The 21,802-nt window shown below is 36.8% G+C and overlaps 1 protein-coding gene across 4 annotated transcripts in view; it reads left to right on the top strand.

The window, feature by feature from the left end:
- Positions 1 to 21,802, top strand: part of MYO5A (myosin VA) — a 258,166-nt gene that overhangs the window by 97,684 nt on the left and 138,680 nt on the right. For all 4 annotated transcript variants that reach the window (XM_069098069.1, XM_069098068.1, XM_069098067.1 and 1 more), the window contains exons 4-5: positions 3,025 to 3,169; positions 17,557 to 17,713. In XM_069098069.1, coding sequence (XP_068954170.1) covers positions 3,025 to 3,169; positions 17,557 to 17,713 — 302 coding nt within the window. The remainder of the gene's footprint in view (positions 1 to 3,024; positions 3,170 to 17,556; positions 17,714 to 21,802) is intronic.

The following is a 21,802-nucleotide window of genomic DNA, read 5'->3' as shown; positions in this document are numbered from 1 at the left end:
GGGGGCTCTGGACAACGGCTTCCCAGAATTTCATCTGATCAAATCACAGAACACTTCTCAAAGTGAGCCCCCAAAACAAAGCTACACATCAGGGCTTATATAGCCTGTCTCCTGGCTCAGAGAATGTAACAACCTTATTGACCCACTGGCCAATCAAAAAGTATCTACTGAAAAACAAGCCTCCCACCCCAGGCTCCAGGTGCACTTTAGCCTAGGGGCAGGGAAGATCTTCCAAATTTGCATTCCCATTACATTTGGCCCCAAGATCTTTCATGCCCATAGCATAGACAATTTACTTTTGAATTAGCACTAAACATCTCTTAGGTCACATTTTCAAGGTACAGAACTAAAGTTACCAAAGTGGCCACTGGGCCTTAAACAAACACAAAGTACATAGCATTATCACTTCAGCTCAAAACAAGAGTTCAAATAAAGTTGGGGGGGGGGTGTCCTTCCCCTCACACAGCTCTAGCCCCTGCTTCCAAGTACAGAGAGGGGGCTGGGCAACAAAACCAACAAGGTGGGGTCCCTGGGGATCCAAGGCACTTCATCCCACCCACCATAGTCACAAGTGCATCCTCCCCCTGGGTCCCAAACTTTGGGATGCAGCCAGGAAACACATTCAGTGCCCCTGCTTTGCTGCTCAGTTCTTATCTTTTCCAGTGGCTGAATTCCGAACTCCTGGATTCCTTCTCCTCCCGCAGGCGGCAGCTGCTCCTGGCTTCTGCCCAGGTCCCGATGCAGGCAGCTCAGCCTCAGGTCCCGATGCAGGCAGCTCAGCCTGCTCTCAGCTCAGCGAAGTCCGCATGCAGGCCATTCTTCTCTCCTGGTCCATGGCTCCACAGAGTCACAGCTACCACAACTGGGAAACAAACGATTATCCCAGCCCCCATACTTTCCTTTTACTCTGCAGATCCTGTTCGTGACGCCATTTTGTAGCAGCAAGCACCCCAAGCGTCCTCAGGGTGGCTGCCCATACAGGTTCTTGGATCTGCTTTGTTAAAGGAAAGCAACTCAAAATGGGTTAACAAGCTTACTTTAATCAGTCAGACATATATCGTTTACCTTGTTCAGGGGAAAAAGGTCAGCACCCCAAATTTCAAAGTATACAGGCAGAATTATCAAGACAGAAACAGATCGAGTAGACAGCTTTCCAAACTGTCCAACCATTACATCCATACCAAATCAACATCTGGGTTTCAACATCTGGGTTTTTCAAAGCCGGGGGGGCTCTGGACAACGGCTTCCCATAATCCATATCAAATCACAGAACACTTCTCAAAGTGAGCCCCCAAAACAAAGCCTCAAATCAGGGTTTATATACCCTTCTCCTGGCTCAGAGAATGTAACAACCTTATTGACCCACTGGCCAATCAAGAAGTATCTACTGAAAAACAAGCCTCCCACCCCAGGCTCCAGGTTCACTTTAGCCTAGGGGCAGGGAAGATCTTCCAAATTTGCATTCCCATTACAGGTTTGGAAAGAGATGGGTGGTGATAGTTTAAGAGGGCAAGGAATTCAAGAGTAGATGATAACATAAAATTAAATTGGATTGGAAAAGGAAGAAAGTAAAGTTAAAGTAAGATTTATGGTCTGAAAAAATATTGAGAAATGTAAGAAATTGATTGGAGTTCTCAGAACTAAGAATCAATTTAAGAAGGGTGGGACATAAAGAGAAGTGGAATGATAGGTTGTGATCAGAGCCATGTCAGAGTTTTTTTTTTTTTTAAGCAATCGGGGTTAAGTAACTTGCCCAAGGTTACAGGGCCAGTTATTTCTGGGTGGGGTGCTGAGTATCTGAGCCTGGATTTGATCCAGGTCATCCCGACACTGGAGCTGGTGCTCTTTCTTGTTGAGCCACCTGGCCACCCCTAAGCAATTGGGGGTAAGTAACTTGCTCAAGGTTACACAGCCAGGTGTTTCTTGGTGGGTGCTAAGTGTCTGAGCCCGGGATTCGATCTCCAAGCCATCCTGACACTGGAGCCAGTGCTCTTACTCGCTGTGCTACCTGGCCGCCCCTATGTCAGAGTTTTTGATCAGGGAAGTAGAATAGTTGGAGGAATGATGAAATTCAGGGCATGGCCATCCTTATGTATGGCTGAAGTGAAGTGAAGGAATAGGTCATGGCATTTAAGGAAATTGAGGGATTGGAAGATGAAGGAATTTGAGAGAGCATCAGTATAGCTGCCGAAGTGCTCTAATATCAAGGCAGAATTTGGGGAATAAAGAAAGACAGTAAATCACATACTGAACTCCTTGAATAAGGAGGAACAGTCGACCTGGGAGCTGGTCTATAACAGTTATCATGATATAGATTGGGTGGAAAATTTTAATTGATTAAACTTCAAAGGAGAAAAGGTTTCTGAGTGATGATGGTAAAGGAGAATCTGAAAGGTGATAAGAGCAAGGAATATTCCAACTCTGGTGATCTACAGTACATAGGAATATAGAATTTTAACATAAACCGTGTGACTTAAGGAGTCATTCAGGAGCCGAAAGATCTCCCAATACTGAGCTTTCTCTGGAATTCCTTTTTTCTTTTTTTAGACTTTAGATGTCTGTTTCCCATCTCTTTCCAAGTAATTTATGACTCAGTCGTTCAGTTTATTGCTCTGTTTCTGAATTTCATTTTCTCATTTTGTTTCTGTGACCAGGAATTTGCCAGAATATATTTGGTCCTTATAGGGCATACAGTGAGCTAGGAAAGGCATGAAACAGACCCATTTATAAATGGAAGAAATGTGGATCAGTTCAGATCACTTGGCAATAAGGCTAGCTACGACTTTGGATTATTTGTGATCCTTACTATATTGCATGACTGATCATATTTAAGAAATCGCATTAAGCCTTGGAAGGCTCATTCAGATACTTTTGGCTGCCAAGCATTATGAAGTTCAGTTGTAATCTTTGTACAAATAGTACAGATCGGGAAGGAATCAATGTTACCGTTGATCTTTCTTCTATCAGCCTTCCTCAAATTCTACCGGTATTATCCTGTGCTATGTGCTTTATTTTCTTTTACAGGTATTGTTTTAGTAGCTATAAATCCTTATGAACAGCTGCCTATCTATGGCGAAGATATCATTAATGCATATAGCGGCCAGAACATGGGAGATATGGATCCTCACATCTTTGCTGTGGCAGAAGAGGCTTATAAGCAGATGGCCAGGTGAGGGAAAGATGGGTTTATCCTTGTTTCATTTGTTGTAATAATTTCCTTCATTCCCAGAAGGCAATACATTGCAAAGGAAAGAGCACCAGACCGGGATCAGAAGATCTAGGGAGATGATTTGAAAATGTCTGGGCATAATTAGAGAGTTTTAGGTCAAAAAAGTACTTTAGAGGTCACTGAGCCCAGACCCCTCATTTTACAAATGAAGAAATTGAGTTTTAAAAAGGTGAAGAGACTTTCCTCAAGTGCAAAATGAGTATGAGTTTTAAAAGTCCAAGAATTAGTACCTAATCATTAGAATATGTAAACAGTGACCATGTTTCCAGCTTCATACCCATAGATCTCTAAAGGGCTCAATAAAAGCACTAAGCCCTGAATGGAATTTTCACATTCAAAAACCATTTCTTTATCAAGTGCCTGTTATATGTCAGACACCAGACACTAGGCCCTAGAGCTAAAAAGACAAATCCCAAAACAGTTCTTAACCATTTCCAAGTAGCTTCTATTTTTCTTGATTACATATGCTTTAATAAGCATTTATTCCTCAATATCAACCCTCTGTGTCTACATTGGATTGTCCCATAACCCCTCTGGTACACTTTGAATTAGAAGTCCATAGGTAGAGAAAATCTTAAGGACTGAGTTAGTCTTTTTAGCTATGAAAGGAATTACCTCATTATCTAAACGTTTAGATTATTTTTAAACAAATCTGTGCAAAATTAGCACCTGAATGAATAAAAAAAGTGTTTATTAAGCACCAACTATGTGCTTGGCATGGTGCTAGGCACCAGGATGGAATCAAACATATAAAGTGAGTATACAAGGTCACAGACTTGGTACTGGATGAAGAAATATAAAGTTACACACAAGAACAAATTTTAATAATGATACTATGCTTCTTTTAGCCATCAATGTATAAGCCCATAATATCTTTTTTAAAAGATTTAACAAAGGTATCAATAAAAATTGTGGGGAAGTAAAAAAGAGGGGAGGAGAAAACTATTTGTGACACCAGATTATGCCCTTAATAAAAGGATAGAATAATGAATTATCAAATCAAAAATAGAGGAATATAGTAGTAGACTGCCAAGTTTAGAGTCAAGAAGTCCTGCCTTCAAGTACTGCCTCTGGCACATACCTGCAATAGGACCATGGGCAAATTATTTCCATTTCTCACTGCCCCAGCAAACTCTGTAAAACTACAAGTTACAGATGAGTGCCTGATTTGCATTGTTGGGGGGAGTTTCCACATCATAATTTCCCTGAACCAAAGAAATCACAAATTTTGATCATCTCCCACTTCTTCCCCCAAGAATGATAGCTTATGCATGTGCAGCTCTGTTCTACAACCCACAAGTCTGAACTCTTGAGTGGGTTAGAGAATTTCCATAAATCTGTAGAGTGTTTTGGTCCTTCAAGCCAAGGTGGTGAGTGCCTTGTACACCAAGGAGGTAGAGGGGTACTGGTTTGTTGGAACATTCTACTTTGCAAAGAGGAATTTGGAGCAAAAGACTCCCACAAAAAAGAGTTTTGAAAAATGTCTATTTGAAGGAATAAAAGACTTTTTTTTGACTATATAGGTGTTTTAAGTTGAAGTTTTATCCTTAGCATCATTATTGGTGGTGGTCTATTGATATTTATATTTCTTAATTTTCTTTCCTTTTAACCTTATATGTTTATTTTGGTTACATTCAGTAATTTATTTTGTACAGCTCCCTGAGACTCCATCTTAACCTCATGTATTATGTATTTCTTTCATTTTCTCAATCTGTTTTTCAAAAATAGGTTTTTTTTTTTGCTTTTCAGTAAGTTTATTTCTTATAGAAACCTCTACCTGAATTCATGCATGCTTGTTAGGCTTAGAACATCCATATGATATTGCTAGGTCATTACTTACATATTTTTTCCTTTTTTTCTGTTTATAAATGTACTTTCTATTTAAAAATCTTTAAAATTCATTTTGAACTTAAATAGAAAAAGATGAAAAAAGGAGAGCATTCCTATGTAACAGCACAAATAAAAAGAGGATTCAGTATAAAAACATGTATTTCTGTTTCACACTGTTGACTTAAAAAAAAACCTAATAAATACTACACATAATTTTCAAAGCTATCCTGCTTTTCTGTGCTTCCTTCTAAGTTTTCTTTAGTTCTCTGCTGTGCACTTTAAATTTTTTTCTTCCTCCCTACCCTGCTTAAGAGAAGGCTACCATTAGATTCACATATGCATATGTGTATATATACACATATATACATACATATATATGTAAAAACATACTATACATACTTCATTTATCAATTCTTTCTCTGGAGGTGGATAGCATCTTCCTTCATAGGTACTTTATAGTTGGTCTGAGTATTTATAATATTTATAATACAATACTCAATTAAAATATAATATTTATAATACAATAAATAATATTTATAATACTCAATTTATAATACTTTGATTATTCAAAGTTATTCTTAGAATTCTTAGAACAGTATTGCTGTTCAATTCAACATTTGTTGAACACAACAAATTGTGTACAACATTCTCTTGGTTCTGTCTTCATTATTTGTGCAAGTCTTTCCATATTCTTCTAAAATCAACCAGCTCATCATTTCTTATAACACAGTAGTATTCCATCACAATCATATACTACTTATATTCTTACAAATGTGACAAATTCATATATTTGAGAGATGAGATCTTATTCTGGGAAACTGTCCATAAACATTTTCTCTCAGTTTTCTGTTTTCCTTCTAATCTTGACTACATTGGTTTTTTTTTACATACAAAACCTTTTTAATTTAATGTAATAAAGATAATCCATTTTATATATTTAAGATATGGTACTGTTAAAAACTCCTTTACATTTTTTATTGCATATTTTTCTTGCTAGGTGTTAAGGTAGCATATTTTTCTGATAGAAGTAAAATTATCTTTCATTAAATTCACAGCTAGGGACTGTTTGAAAGTTCCTGCTACTACAGAATTAGGTTCAGGGAAGACTCAACTTCTCTTGTAGTAAGGATGATACCAGTGATTTCTATAGGTAGATAAAATCCCAATGGTTGTAGCATGGTAAGAGAGTGTATGGTTTAATGAGAAAAGTCCTGGATTAGTAGTCTAGGCCTATCTCTCTACAACTGATAGCTGTGTACCCTTGAATAGTATACTTATCCTATCACAGTTTTCCTTATTACCTTCTTGTGCTGGTATAGTGCATTATAACTGTAAATGTGAGTATGTATCTCATTTCAAAAGCACTTTAAAGTTTCCAGAGAGCTTTATTTACATAATTTTGCAAAGAAATATAACTACTATTATTCCCATTTAACAGTTGAGGAAACTGGGTCTCAGAGAGGTTCATTTGCTTGTCCCCAAACACAGTGTCAGAATCAGAACTCAGATTCAGATCTTCTAACTACTATTACTACTACTAATAATAATACTGCTACAAATTATAGTATTTATAGTTATTATTTGTATAGCACCTTAAGCTCTTTGCAGATCTGATACTAATAAATATGCATTTGAATGACGCATATGTGGAATAGCTGTTTAACTTGGATAAATAACCCATGTTCTGATCACTTGTGATTGTAACTTGTGGATTTAGCAGAAGGTTGATATTAATCTTTTTTTTTAAAGCAATTGGAGTTAAGTAACTTGTTCAAGGTTACATGGCCAGTTATTTCTGGGTGTAGTGCTAAGTATCAGAGCCCGAATTTGATCCCAGGTCATCCCAACACTGGAGCCGGTGCTCTTACTCACTGTGCCACCTGGCCGTCCTGTTGATATTAATCTTTGACATATATGCTGTTCCCTTCCTAGATCATGGAAACAATTGAATGAGCATTTTCTAATATAGTAAGAGATGGTATAGTTTAGTAAGAAAAGCCCTGGAGTAGGTGGCTAGTCCCAAATCTGCTACTGAAGAGCTCTGTAACCCTCAACAGGACACTTAACCTCTTTGTCACAATTTTCTCATTTATGAAATAGGATAATAGCAACTGTCTTCCCTACTTCACAAGGCTGTTGTGACAATCAAATGAGACTATAGAAATGAGAGCATATTGAAAGGCATAAAGTGACAGTCAGTAGTGTTGTTGAGTTTCCTTCCTATCGCCTTTGTTCCATTGTTGTTTTTCACTTAACTGCTATTGATTTTTATTTATTTATGGGGTTTGTGGAGATGTGCCATATTTTGTTTTGTTATGTAATTCCTCTGTATGTTCTCATGTACTTCTACTTGGTTGTTTGTGTTAATGCTGTTAATTACATGTTGTAACCCTTTATGGTGGGGCTTGATTTTTATCTTTTTGTGATAAAAAGCAGATCCATTGCCATTTTTATTACAAGTAGGCACTTAATTATAAATACAAGACAATAAGAATTTGTCACTAGAAACTACATGATATATTCCAAGTTTTCTGTCTGTTGAAAAGATTAAATACTGACACCATTGGAAATTAGCATTCAAATTCAGATGTTGATCTTATAGCTGTGTAGTGAGTTTCACTTTGCTTAATGCAATGATTTAATCTTTAATCTCTAGAGAATTTTTGTTTCCATTTACTGACTGTTCTTCATGGCTCTCTAGAGCACAATTTGCCTCAATTAACAGCCTATACCAAATGTGATATTTTCTCTTTATATTGTAAATTCATTTGTCCACCACAAAAGAACACTCAACAAATGTGGCATATATGATTTTTGTCTAATGTAATTTTGAGGGTTCATTTTGTTTTCTGGACTTGATTGAACATTTAAGCCATACTAACTGCAAGAAAAGCTAAAGCTCCTTCCAGTAGGAGGGGAGAATGAGGTTGAGAAAGACAAAACTCATCCCCCAAAAGGACCCAATATTAATCCACCACCACTGGAAGTTGTCACCACTCATTAGTCACAGTTTTCAAAGAAATAAAATCGAATCAAAAAACCAAAACCAAATATTCTCAGCCCTATAAGAAATTTGTTTGAATCAAAATTATCTAATATTATCATCATAGACCTAGTAAAGCACTGAGATGTATAAGCAAGGCAAACTCTTTGGATGCTCTTCAATAGTGACATTTCTCTACATTTAGCATAGCAATGGACTCCTATATGTTGTCTAGGTTCAGCTTTCCAGCACATTAATTCTAGCTTCAAAGATAATAAAAATAATAAATAATAATACTTAACAATTATATAGCACTTACTATGTGCCAGGCACTGTGCTAAGAAGTTTACAGTTATTATCTCATTTGGTCTTCACAACAAAACTGGGAGGTTGGTGTTATTATTATACCCATTTTACAGATGAGAAAATGGAGGCAAACAGGTTAAATGACTTACCCAGAGTCACACAATTAGTAAGTGTTTGAGGCTGAATTTGAACTTGGTTCCTTCTGACTGCAGAATAAATGCTGTTTCTTTTGTGCCACCTAGATGCCTATTAGTTAATTTTTGTCAAACCAGGTACTGATGGAAAGATGCTAACTAGCTAAAATGTATTTGAGTACAAAACAGTGTATTAAGTACAGAAAAGATAGAAAACATAGTCCCCACCCTTTGGGAATCTTTTAGTACTAATCAAATAAGTGTAATCATTCAAAGAGAATACATAATGGACACAATGTCTGGCACATAGTAGGCACTTACATGCATGTTGGGTAATAGGATGACTGTTGAAGACAAATTTGTATCTTGCTTTAATGAAAATTTCATCCCTCAAAAAGTAGAAGGGGAGATGCTATTCTGTACCTGATTGTCACCAGGAAGGACTGATTGCTAAAGCAGAAATGACAGGAATCTTAAGAGGCAAGTCATTACTCCATCAGTGTGTTCAGTAGAGAAAATGAAAAGTGACTATGGTCTAAATTATACAGATATGACATGGCAGACTTTTTAGGCAATTCCATTAGATTTTAGGACATCAGATTTTAAAATGCCCAGAAAAATTATAGGAAGATCCAATGATATAATATTTTGCAGGAAGAAAGGCCCAAGAGGGATGGTAAATGCTCCAGAATGAAATTCTGAAGACAAGCAGAACTGATTGCAATGAGGAGGAAGAAAAGGACCTGCCTAAAGAGACCAAAATGGATGCATAGGGAATTCAGTAATAAATTTAGAATTTTGTATAAAAGATGGAAGTGAGGGCAAGTAACTGAGGATAAATACAGAAGAACAGCCCAATCCTCTCAGAATTATCAGGAGCATCAAAACCCTGATGTTGTCAGTGCATACTATGACCAAAATATTTTAGTTAAATGGGCAATGCAAGGATTAAACAAGGGGGCTAAGGTTCCTGCTCTGGGTATATGGAATGATGAAATGGCTGATGGTGAGAAGGCTGAACTTCTCAACTCTTATTTCACTAATGTTTCTTGTTCTTAAAAGAATGCCCTCCTTTGGGCAGAGGAGGTTTGAACAGAAATGATTAGCAAGGAGTAGAAAGACAAGATAGGGGAGGGTTTAGGCACCATCTACCTATTCTTATTAAGTTCAAGTAAACTGGACAAAATATATCCTAGGAGTGAACTGACCTATGTGATCATTATATCAGAATTGATGAATATGTATATACATATATACATAAATGTGTACACATACACACACCCATACATACATATGTAGACATTTACTTATGTGTGTGTTACATATCATATATAAACATGAGCCATAGTTTCCTCCTTGAACATCAATTACATTTGCCTAGTGAACATTTTTAACTGTATATTAGAGACATACTCTTTCAACGTGTCTAAAAGTGAAGATGTTTTACCTAAACCCTCCCTTTTCTATATAATAAGCCTTCCAATATCCTCAGTTTTTAACCATATTATTTTAGCTTCCTTATTCTCCTTTACCCCATATATCCAGTAAGTTACCAGATCCTTCAGTGGCTTCCTAATTGGTCTTTTTGAGTCAAATCTCTTCCCATTTCACTACATCCTGTACATTGCTACCAAAGTAGTTTTCCTTCTCCACACAAATCTGACTTTGCGACTTCCCTGCTAACCAACATCGGTGGTTCTCAGTTGTCTTTAGGACAAAATAGATAAGCTTCTTTGCTTGGCTTTTAAAGCCTTCCACGATGTTATTCCAACCTATCTCCTTAGCCTCATTGTACAGTACTTCCTGCTCCTGTACTCTGTGATCCAACCAAATTGACCTTCTTTGGGTTCTTTACATGACTCTTCTCACATTTCTTCTCTCTGTGCCTTTGCACTGGCTGTGCCACATGCCTTGAATGCACTCACTCCTTATCTCTGGCTCATAGAATCCCTTCTTTTAGAATGAAGTGTAAATGCCTTCTGCTGAATACTTCCCAAACTACTTTGTATTTATTTCTAATTCTCTTTGTTATTTATTCTTTATTTCTTATATATGTACTTGTCTCTGCCTGTAGAATGTTAAGTCAAGAGTAAGAATTATTTCAATCTTTTTTCATTTACCTTCAGAGTTTAGCACAGCACCTGGCACATAGTATGGACTTAATATATACCAATATTTATAAAGCTCCAAGAGTGCCATACACCTAGTAGGTACTTAATAAATGTTTATTTGTCTCCCATCTCTAAATTTAACAAGTATGTCATTTATGTCTTCCTATAAAAAGAAAGAGTGCAGAACTTGTAGTCATAGCACTTGAGTTTATGTCTGCTTTTTAATATCTTTATGACCATGGTCATGTCTCTTAATCTCTCTTGACCCCAGTATCCTTATCTATAAAATGTGGGAATTGGATTAGACCCCCTACCTCTAAGGTTCCTGCTAGCTCCAAATATATGCTACCGTGAGGTAGCTTTACATATGTTACAGAGAATGCCACCAAGGAGAATACTTGGGATATTCCATTTGAGACCTTTCAAGGTGACACTGATGCATTATTAAATACTATTTAGGTCTAGTCATTCAACCAGTTCAGAATCTACCTAACCCTACCATCCATTGTCTAACATCTATCATGACTACAAGAACAGCTGAGAGACTTTTTCAATTATTTTCTTAATCTCTCAGTATATTCTGTCTATGGCATTCTGCTGACCTACCCAAGCTAGTTTTCCTTTCTAAAAAGGAAATGAGGTTAGTGTGACATGACCAGTACTTAAAAATTTATTTTTCTTACATTTTTATAGATCTTTTTTTACATAACCAAAATTTCTTCCATTATTTCTCTGCTTCTGCTAGAGAGCTATCCCATATAATATATAATATTTTTAAATAAAAAAAAGCAAAACCGATTGAAAAAGTCTGAAAAGTTATGCGGTATGTCATATCCATGGACTCCCTATCTCTTCAAAGGAATGGGGTGGGTATGTCTTCTCATGTCTTCTTTGAGGCTATGATTTTTCTTTGGAATTTCACAACATTCACTTTTATTTGTTTTGTGGTTGTTCCTTCCATTTATATTGTTGTAGGCATTGTGTATGTTATTTTCTTGGCTCTTGGTTAGATTGTGTAAATTTTTCCATGTTTTGATGTATTCATCATATTTGGCATGTTTTACAGCATAGTAATTTTCCATTCATGTATCACAGTTTGTTAGACCATTCTCCAGTTGATGAGCATATGCTTCATTTCCAATTTTTTGCTACTGCAAAAAGTGTTGCAATGCATATTTTGGTATTATATGGTGACTTTCTTTTTATCCAGGGCCTCATTGGGATATAAGCCTTATGTTGGAATCTTTGGGTTAAAGGGTATGAACATTCTAGTCACTTTACTTGCATAATTCCAAAGTGCTTTCCAAAATACTGGTATTATTTCATAGTTCCACCAAGAATACACTAGTATGCCTATCTGCCCACAATACCTTCAGCATTGACTATCCTCATGTATCGTCATTTTTGCCAATTTTCAGGATGTGAAGTGAAACCTCAGTAGTGTTTTGATGTTCATTTCTTTTATTATTAATTTAGAGCTTTATTTCATATGTCTGTTGTTAATGTATGACCTATGCTTGATGCAACCATGTTAGCTATTAGTGACTACTACTTTATTCTCTAAGTATTCACAATCCTTCTCTCTAAGAATGGAATGTGGTCTAAATATCTTACTAGAAGTAGTAAACTCATGTTTTCTTAGCTGTAAAATAAGAATAAGAGTAATGGTAATGGACATTTATATACTGTTTTTTAAGGTTTAAAAACACTTTGTATACATGATCTCGTTTGATTCTTTGAACAACTCTGTGGGATAGATTCTACAGGTACTATTATTCCCATCTTATAGATGAGGCAACTAAAGCTGAGAGGCTGAGTGTCCCGTTCATGATCACATTGTTAGGGTGGCATATTCAAGTCCAGTACTCTTTTTAAAAAAAAAAATAATTTATTTATTTACTTTTAGTTTGTAACATTCAGTTCCACAATCCCTTGAGTTTCAATTTTCTGCTCCTCTCTCTCCTTCCCCTCTCCCCCATGTCAGCATGCAATCAAATATAGGATCTACAAATCCCTTCACAGTAAACATTAGTCAGGTTGTAAAAAAGGATTATAACCAATGCAATGAACAATGGGAAAGAGGAAACACAACAAAACAAGAAAAAGAAAGAGAAAGTAGTTTGCTTCAATCTGCATTCAGACTCCATAGTTCTTCTCTGGATATGGTATCTCTTTCCATCTTGAGTCTTTTGGAGTTGTCTTATAACCTTACATTGCTGAGAGGAGTCCAGTCTTAGTTGTCACATGTACATTATGTTTGTAATTGTATACAAATTTCTCCTGGTTTTGCTCTTCTCACTCAACATCAGTTTATGTAAGTCTCTCCAGGTTATTATGAAGTCTATCTGCTCCTCATTTCTTATAGCACAATAGTATTCCATTACCTTCATATACCACAACTTGTTCAGCCATTTCCCAGTTGATGGGCATCCCCTTGATTTCCAATTTTTTGCCACCATAAAAAGAGCTGCTATAAATATTTTTGTACATACGGGCCCACTTCCCACTTCTATGATCTCTTTGGGATACAACCCTAGAAGTGGTATTGCTGGGTCAAAGGATATGCACTTATTTATAGCCCTTTGAGCATAGTTCCAGATTGCTCTCCAGAATGGTTCTATCAGTTCACAACTCCACCAACAATGCATTAGTGTTCCAATTTTTCCACATCCTCTCCAGCATTTATCATTTTTCTGTTTTGTCATCTTAGCCAATCTGACTGTTGAGATGTGGTATCTCAGAGTTGTTTTGGAGTAGAAGATGCCATCTATCATTTGTTCTTTACTTGAAACATTTGTAGATTGGTTGTACCTGCCAGAACTTGTACTATTCTGGCTTAGCTTTAGAGAGGCAGGTTCATTGACCTCTAGGCTAAAGAGTTTTTTTATAACTTCATAGGGTAAGATAGACAAGTTATTCTCAGAAAAAACAATTTCAGAGGGATCAACACAGAGAGATATGGGGAGATAAAAAAAGTGAGGAGGAAGGAGGTGCATGATATGCATCCTGTTGGTATGTAGCCTAACCTTTGGATCAGACTAAATTATTACCTCTTTTCACTACTCTTTGAAATGTTCATAGCAATTTAAAATAATTCTGTTTGCCCTGGCAAGAAACTTTCACTTTCAAACTTTAAAATTTATTGGTGCCTATCAATTATAAATTTTCCATGATATTAATAAAATGGCAAGAACTTTTTTTTGCCATTATGATGACTTCAGAAATGAAGATGCCTTGAACAAATAATTAATATGTTGAGATGATATTTTTAAAAACATAGCATTTTGTAATTATGACTTAAATGAGATAATGAAAATGATCATAGTAAGGACATTAACTTGATGAGCTTTGTGGTTTCAGAGTACATTGTGCATGGAGATTTCACCCTCAATTGGTCCAGCTCTATTGCATTGCAATAAGCATTTATTAAGTGATCACTGTTTTCCAGTCATTGGGTTAAGTGCAAGTGTTACAAAGAAAAAGCAAAAATAGTCCCTTCCTTCAAGGAGTTTACACTCTAATACAGAGAAAATGGAAGATAGTTTTAGAGGGGAAGGCCATCTATAGGAGGAAGAGTTAGAGTTGAGTCTTAAAGAAAACTAGGAATTCTAAGAGTTGGAAGTTAGGAAGGAAAGCATACCAGGCAAAGAGAGGACAATCCACGTAAAAGCATGGAGATAGACAATAGAATGCTGGGGGGTGAGACAAGCAAGTAAGCCAAGAAGACTGGACATGGGTTCAGTCTTATATCTGATAAATACTTGTTGGAATGACCCTATCAGGTCACATTAATCTCTCAGTTCCCCAAGCTACTAAGACTGTACATTTCAGAACAGATGCTGATCTGCATAGAAGGAAAGAACTTCCTCATCTGGGGGTTCCTTATACCTACAAAAATCACAAGTCTAGTCCTCTTCTTCCCTCCTCCTCCCCCCCCCCCCAACCCCCCCCCCCCCCCCCCAACCCTCCCCCCCCAAAATCCTTTGGCCACATATTCTTTAGTTATCAAATGATATTTCTAAAGCTCAGGAGGTTTAGCCATGTCATTGCCTTGCTCAAATAACTCTTGCCTCTGATTACTTCTAGGACAAAAATAACAGATCCTTTTGGTATTTAAAGCCTGTTATCATTGGCCCAACCTCAGGGGCGGCCAGGTAGCACAGCGAGTAAGAGCACCGGCTCCAGTGTTAGTACGACCTGGAGATCGCATCCTGGGCTCAGACACTTAGCATCCACCCAGAAACACCTGGCCGTGTAACCTTGAGCAAGTTACTTAACCCCAATTGCTTAGGGGTGGCCAGGTGGCTCAGTGAGTAAGAGCACCGGCTCCAGTGTCGGGATGACTTGGATCAAATCTGGGCTCAGATACTCAGCACCACACCCAGAAATAACTGGCCCTGTAACCTTGTGCAAGTTACTTAACCCCAATTGCTTTAAAAAAAAAAACATTGGCCCAACCTCCTTTTCCAACCTCACTATAAATTACTCATCTTCACTCCCCTCTGCATTTTAGCCAAACAGATCTTCTACTGTTCTTCATGCACAAAATTCCTTATCCTTTCTCCATGTCTTTGCATAGACTGTCCCCCAGGCCTGGAATCCCCTCCTTCCTCACATCCCCTCCTTCAGAACTCTGGTTAAGTGCCTGTTCCTCCTGCCTCTTTTCCTGATCACCCCTAGTTGCAAGTTCTATCCCTCTAACTTATTTTGCATTTATTCTGTATACATTTTGTGTACTTATTGTGTGTGTGTTATTTCCCCTTGATAAAATGTCATTTCTTTAGGGCAAAGACTTTTGTTTTTGCCTCTGTCTATTTGTACCTAGCCAAAGTGCCTGCCACAGAGCAGGGGCTTAATAAATGCTTGTTGAATAAATGAATTCATGCATGAATCATTGACTACTTTATAGAGCCACTGTTTTGCTTCTGAGTGTTTGTCTTCTCTCTACAACCAGGTGGTAACCCTCTCTGGCAGCAGGGACTGTTTCTTATGTCTTTGTATACTCCTCAGCACTTAGTGCTGCAGTGTCCAAAGGGTTGGTTGTTCATTGATCTTTGCAGCTTGAAGAACTCTTGAGATAAAAGGATGGGAAAGAAAACTATTGTTACTCAGGAAAGTTTTGAAAGCTTTGTTTAACTATAAATATTCAAAGTAATTAAACATCCTTGAATGTACTCTTTTTTTTTTGAATGTACCCTTTCTTACAATCCAGAGTGTTCAAATAATATGTAGCAAGGCAAGAAAAAGCAACTCCCTCAGATCCTTTCTTGAAATTTAATTTTGAAGTATAAAAAAACTCCATCGAATTTACCCCAAATAAGTATCATTTAATTTTTAAGTAATTATACTTCATGTTCATGGGCACATGCAACTAACTCATCATGCCTTTAATTATGAAAATATATCTTAGATGCTTGCCCAATATGCAATAGCTGCTGCTGCTGAGGATGACAATGGTAGGTGACATTTATATAGAGCTTGCTATGTGCCAGGCGCTATGCTAAGTGCTTTACAATTAGTATCTCATTCGAACCTCACAACAACACTGGGACTGTTATTATCTCCATTTTATAGGTGAGGAAACCAACAAACAGAGGTTAACAGAGACACACAGTTTGGAAGTGTCTGAGGGCAGATTTGAATTCGGGTCATTCTTTCTTCAGGAGCAGCTCTCTGTCCGCTGAGCCACCTAGTTGCCCCCGATATAACTAATCTACTAAGATTCTAAAGATCTAACTGATTTACTAACATTGCCTTATTGGGGGTGGGGGAGGGAGGTAAAACCTCTATTATGCATTTTAAGAAAAATAAGTCAGCAAGACCAAAATTTTTCTTGTAAAATGTGTTTCAGTTACAACCTAATTTTTTTTAAGGTAAAGATCTTGAAATCCTCTCATTTCCTTTTCTTGGCACAGAAAACCCTGAATTTATTAATCTGAAAATTAAGGAGTGCTACATCTCATTTTTTTAAAAAGGGTTATCCACTTCCATGAAAAACATCTCCAACTTTTGACCTTTTAGAGTATTACCACTAAAGACTTTTTTCAAAGGCAAATTGCATTTTTGCAAATATAGGTATAAATGATACCATCTCTTGGTACCCTATGGTTTGGGTGGAAGGTTGCCTCTCTTTTCTGGGGACCAACCATAGTCAGAAAGGGGAATCCCCAAACAAACCAAGAGTATTCATTGAAACAAGTTTTGAATTAAGTCATTATGTGAATAAATGGAAGGTAGGAGAATAACCAAACTGTGATTCATCCTGTGTTAATGGTATATAATGTTCTATTGTTTTTTGAACCAATCTGTACAGTATCTGAACCATTTTCTTTCCTGCTTTTATAGCCAAGAGAGTTAGAAATGTAGACTCATGGGGCATCCAGGTGGCTCAGCGAGTAAGAGCACCGGTTCCAGTGTTGGGACGACCTGGAGATCGAATCCTGGGCTCAGACACTCAGCACCACACCCAGAAATAACTGGCCGTGTAACCTTGAGCAAGTTACTTAACCCCAATTGCTTAAAAAAAAAAAAAAAAGAAATGTAGACTCATTCTTCAGCAGTTGCCATTATAGAAGTAAATGACTCAAAGATTTTCACTAATGCAGACTTTTCCTATCAATTTCTCTGCTAAGGTACCAGAGGAACGACTCCTACCTTTTTTAGATTGGTGGCCATATTAATTGTTTGGCACAGAGTAGTAGGCACATACTTTGAGGCATGTGTGCAGCCATTCAAAGAGCCTCTGTTTAGACTCATTCACTCATGGGAGGCCATGACAGATGTGTATTCATTTCAATACAGTGCTGGTGGTTGTTATTAAGGAATAGACTGGCCTTATTCATTCTTGTGTATCTCAACATGAATAAACTTGTAGAAGTGTGGTGTTTTCACTTGGCTAGAAAATAATACTGTCTACAATCAGGCTTGAGAAGCAGCTGGCGATTAACAGTCTTTGTTTTTCAGGGATGAACGGAATCAGTCCATCATTGTAAGTGGAGAGTCTGGTGCAGGAAAGACAGTCTCTGCTAAGTATGCCATGAGATACTTCGCAACTGTGAGTGGTTCTGCCAGTGAGGCCAATGTTGAAGAGAAGGTCCTGGCCTCTAATCCCATTATGGAGGTAAGTTAGCAGCATCCTCAGCCTTCACTGCTGAACATGGTGCTGTTCTTGTTAACTAAGCCCAGGATAAATGTGAAGTACATAAATAATGTAGCACTTCAGGATAAAATTAGTAATAAAATATGGGGTCTGTTTTTTATTTGGAAAATGAAATTACGTACATAGGGAGGGATATAGGTAATCAGTGAAAATTCTTATATATAGACATTTTCAGTAAGGCTAATGCAGCCTCAGTGAGCTTAAGAAATATTCATATATATTTATTTTAGGTTAGAGTTGTCCATATTTTTCACTAGTAGGTTACAACATTAGAAATTAATATTTGGATCACATACATTTAATTAAAAAATTAGTTACATTCAACTATAATGACAATTGATATTTGATCTAAATGTATTAGTGTGACAACTAATGGAAGTCACAGCATAATAGAATCAGGCAACATGATTATACCCTACTGGTCTGTTTGTTTATATCTAGTACTTAAATGGGTTAAAACATTTTTATTTTGCTAAAAAATCTTAGGTGAGTTGTAACTGAGGTTATATTAGAAACTTATACCTTACACTATATGCCCCATGAATTTCATCCCAAATTCATTCATTTCCTGTAAGTAGAGAGGAGTGATGACTCATCTTGTTAAAGCTTTTATTTTTCCAATGAAATACAGTGTCACATCTAGTTTGCAATATTCTCAGAATCTTAAGTTTTTGGATTCACTGAAGTCTTCCCCATCCCACATTACATGAATGAAATGTGTTTTGTGATATTTTGTGGTGTTATCTATTCTTATTTATACTTTTGTCAATATACTGCATTTACTACTACTGCTTATAAATTAATGAATTACAGGAGGGTCTTGCTTTAATCGACTGCTTTTGTAGTATCTAGTTAGACTGATTCCTGCCTTTCTCCCCCTGAAAATATTATTTCTTACAATAAATGCTGAAGTCAGCTTTCACTGTCATGATTGTTATGTTACAGCAATTAAAATTTTTTCCTTTCAACTTATTTTGACACTTTGATGCTGTTTTTTTTGTCTAATGTCATGATTTTAGCTTAGAGAATGAAATAAGACAATACTATAATTTTCAAAACTTTTAAATTATCATATTAGTAATAATATGAGACTTACAAGAAGAAGAATTTTTACAAAAGAGGATCTTTTAAATAAGAAATACTTATGTGAAGTAAAAATGTATGCACCAGAGAAAATGGTTCTCATTTTGTATAGGTAAGAGAGCTTAAACATTTCAACATTTGCATTTCCAGGATTATTAATGCAGTAATGTGCTTATAATAAAAATGGCTGTTTTGGAAGAAGCACAGTTAAATGAAGAAAAATAGTACTTATTTGGACACAGAGTAGTGAATGCTTCCAATTAGAATTTCATGCCGATATTTTTTATCCCTTCTTTCTTCTTTGTCAAGCCTTTTTTGTTACCCAAAGCACAGATGAAGTTAAAACTGGTCTAACACAACTGGGGCACAAGGGGTTTTGGCAGTAGTCTTTTCCAAGGTAATTGTGCCTGGTTTGCAGTGCTGTGTGAAGTTTGAAAATGATGATATGTCCTAGTCATCCTTAGGATTGTCTCTTGGCTCAGCCTGATTGCCACTTTTGTTGTGATGTAAAGACATAGATTTGTTGGGAGAGTTGAGCAGCTTCCTGTGAGATATGGAAATGTGGTTGAAAATAGCATGTAAATGGAAGAAAGCAAAAAATGCATATTTTGAAAGAAAATGATCAAGAATCTTAGATATCTTCAAGTTTTTGAAGCAAATGTTAATTTTCTCAAAGGGTCTATTTCAAATTCTGAATGAATGCTGGTAGATTACACTTTTACTAGCATTGGTCAGATAGTGACTACAGAACTAACTAGTTGTTGGTTTTGATTAAGAAAAAACAAAGTTACATTTTGCTCCCTCTCATTGTCATGCCTATTTCTAGACTAATTTTAAAAAATATCATCTTGTCACCTAGATTGGCTTGCCATGACTAGCTTTGTATATCATTCAGGCTACTGGTTCTAATATGAGAAATTTCATCTAAAACTACACCAAGAAACATTGTCCAGTCTAGTTGTATACCAATGAGATTTCTTGTGCTATGTTGAGTGGGAACTAAGCAAGAGCTCCTGTCAGGGCCTCCTGACATTTGAGAGGACCCTGTGAACCTTGCAGGGGCTAGGTGGTACAGCCAATCTGAATGATTTGTAATGGAGCATCTGGAAGCTTGCTTCAGAAACCATTTTCATTTTCCTTTCATTTCAATGGTTCTCCTGTTGGTAGGACTGCTATAAAGCTTCAGGATGGCCATAGGGATTACTCAGAGAGGGCGAGGAGGAAAAGAGAGAAAGGGTGGAGGGATTAGGTAACTGGATTTAACCAAATGACACCTGAAAAAGGGATGTGGATTAGGAATAAGGGTGAAGAGAAATAATTTTTATTATTAAATAACAGATCTGGGACCTTTCCTTTTGAAATGTGAAAAAGGAATATGTAGCTAAAGAATGCAGAAGAATGGGTTACAGGGAGAAAGGTTAGGCAGTGCTTCAAATCTTCACCTCTGTGAACCAGGTTTGTCTAACTGTGATATGGACAGTGTCAGATACAGAACTTCAGTCCTTGGGGGTGGCTAGGTGGCACAGTGAGTAGAGTGCCGGTCCTGGAGTCAGGAGGACCTGAGTTCGGATATGGCCTCAGACACTTAACACACACAAAAAAACTAGCCATGTGACCTTGGGCAAGTTACTTAACCCCAATTGCCCTGCAAAAAAACCCCCAAAAAACAAAAAAAAGAACTTCAGTCCTTTGGTTGGAATAATACATATTCAACAGATAAGTTCCTGAAGCAATTTATGCTTTCTCTCATAATTATAGGGATCGTGGATATAAAGCTGGCAGGGACCTGAGCAATCACCTAGTTGAACCTCTTCATTTTATAGATGAGGAAAGAGGCTAAAAATAACTTGCCAGCATCACCCAGCCATTAAGTGTCTGACGCAGGATTTGAACTCAGGTCTTTCTGACTACAAGCCCAGCACTTAATCTACTATTACCTTGGTTCTTACTGTATACTATTTATTTATGTGATAATGAACAAAGACATATCTGCTGACCCTGTTTTCTCACATTATTTTTTCCTTTCCTTAACTTTAATCCCTGATTTTTTTCTATTCAGAAATGGATGTACTAGAAAATCATGGGAGTGTTTGAACTTTAGTTCCCCATCATTGTAGCAATCTTGCAGCAAAATTGTAAAGATTTTTAATCTTCTTTTACTTTAGAATGTGACTTACGGAGGATGAGGATTGTTGATACATTCTCTTTGAATCCCCAACAGTGAGTGCAGTGTCTGGCACTTAATAAGCTCTTAAAAAATGTTTCCTGATGAATTGATGTAGGACACTGACTCATTCACAATCTCCCCAAAATCAGTTGCAAATTTAATTAAAGTCTAGATCTCCTGAAATTTCTCTTCTTTTACAATTTCTTATTGTTTGGAATAAATAACTACTTCACAATACTGGTGTCAAAATTTTAAGGAGTGATTGAAAGGTGATCTTTACATTTGCAATTTGCTATTACTCAAAATCTTCAGGTTTGGGGTTTAAAATCATGGAATCCTATAGCTTGAAGAGATCTTAAAGATCATTAATTTCAAATTCCCTATTTTTGAAATAAGGAAATAGAAGCACAAAAAATTGGAATTGCTAGAAGTAGATTTGCTGCAGTTCTTATAGCCAGAACTAAAATCATGATTTGGAGCTCCTTACTACCATTTATTGTCCTTGGCCCTACATCAGCCTAAATTCTGAAAGTGCCTTCATCCAGGGGGAAAAAGGACCAAGCATATGCTAAAGCCTCTGTTCATATATATTCCCCACAAGGTTAGATGCAAGTTTCAAGGGCTTGCAGACCTTATTCCAATGCAGAGGACTGTGACAAAAATAGAGCACTAAGCTTTGTTGAATTTGTACATTTTAATCCATGAAATTTCCTGAGTAAAAAGATTTACATGGTGGCTAAATTGCTTTGTACTGTTTCTTCACTATTTTTTCCTTTGTTTTAAAAGAAAAAATTATAGAT

This window comes from Petaurus breviceps, unplaced genomic scaffold (assembly GCF_028583685.1).
Source record: "Petaurus breviceps papuanus isolate PSGF00001 unplaced genomic scaffold, PetGlider_PUasm1.0 37, whole genome shotgun sequence".
Lineage (NCBI taxonomy): Eukaryota > Metazoa > Chordata > Mammalia > Diprotodontia > Petauridae > Petaurus > Petaurus breviceps.
This window is presented reverse-complemented; position numbering and strand designations above follow the sequence as displayed.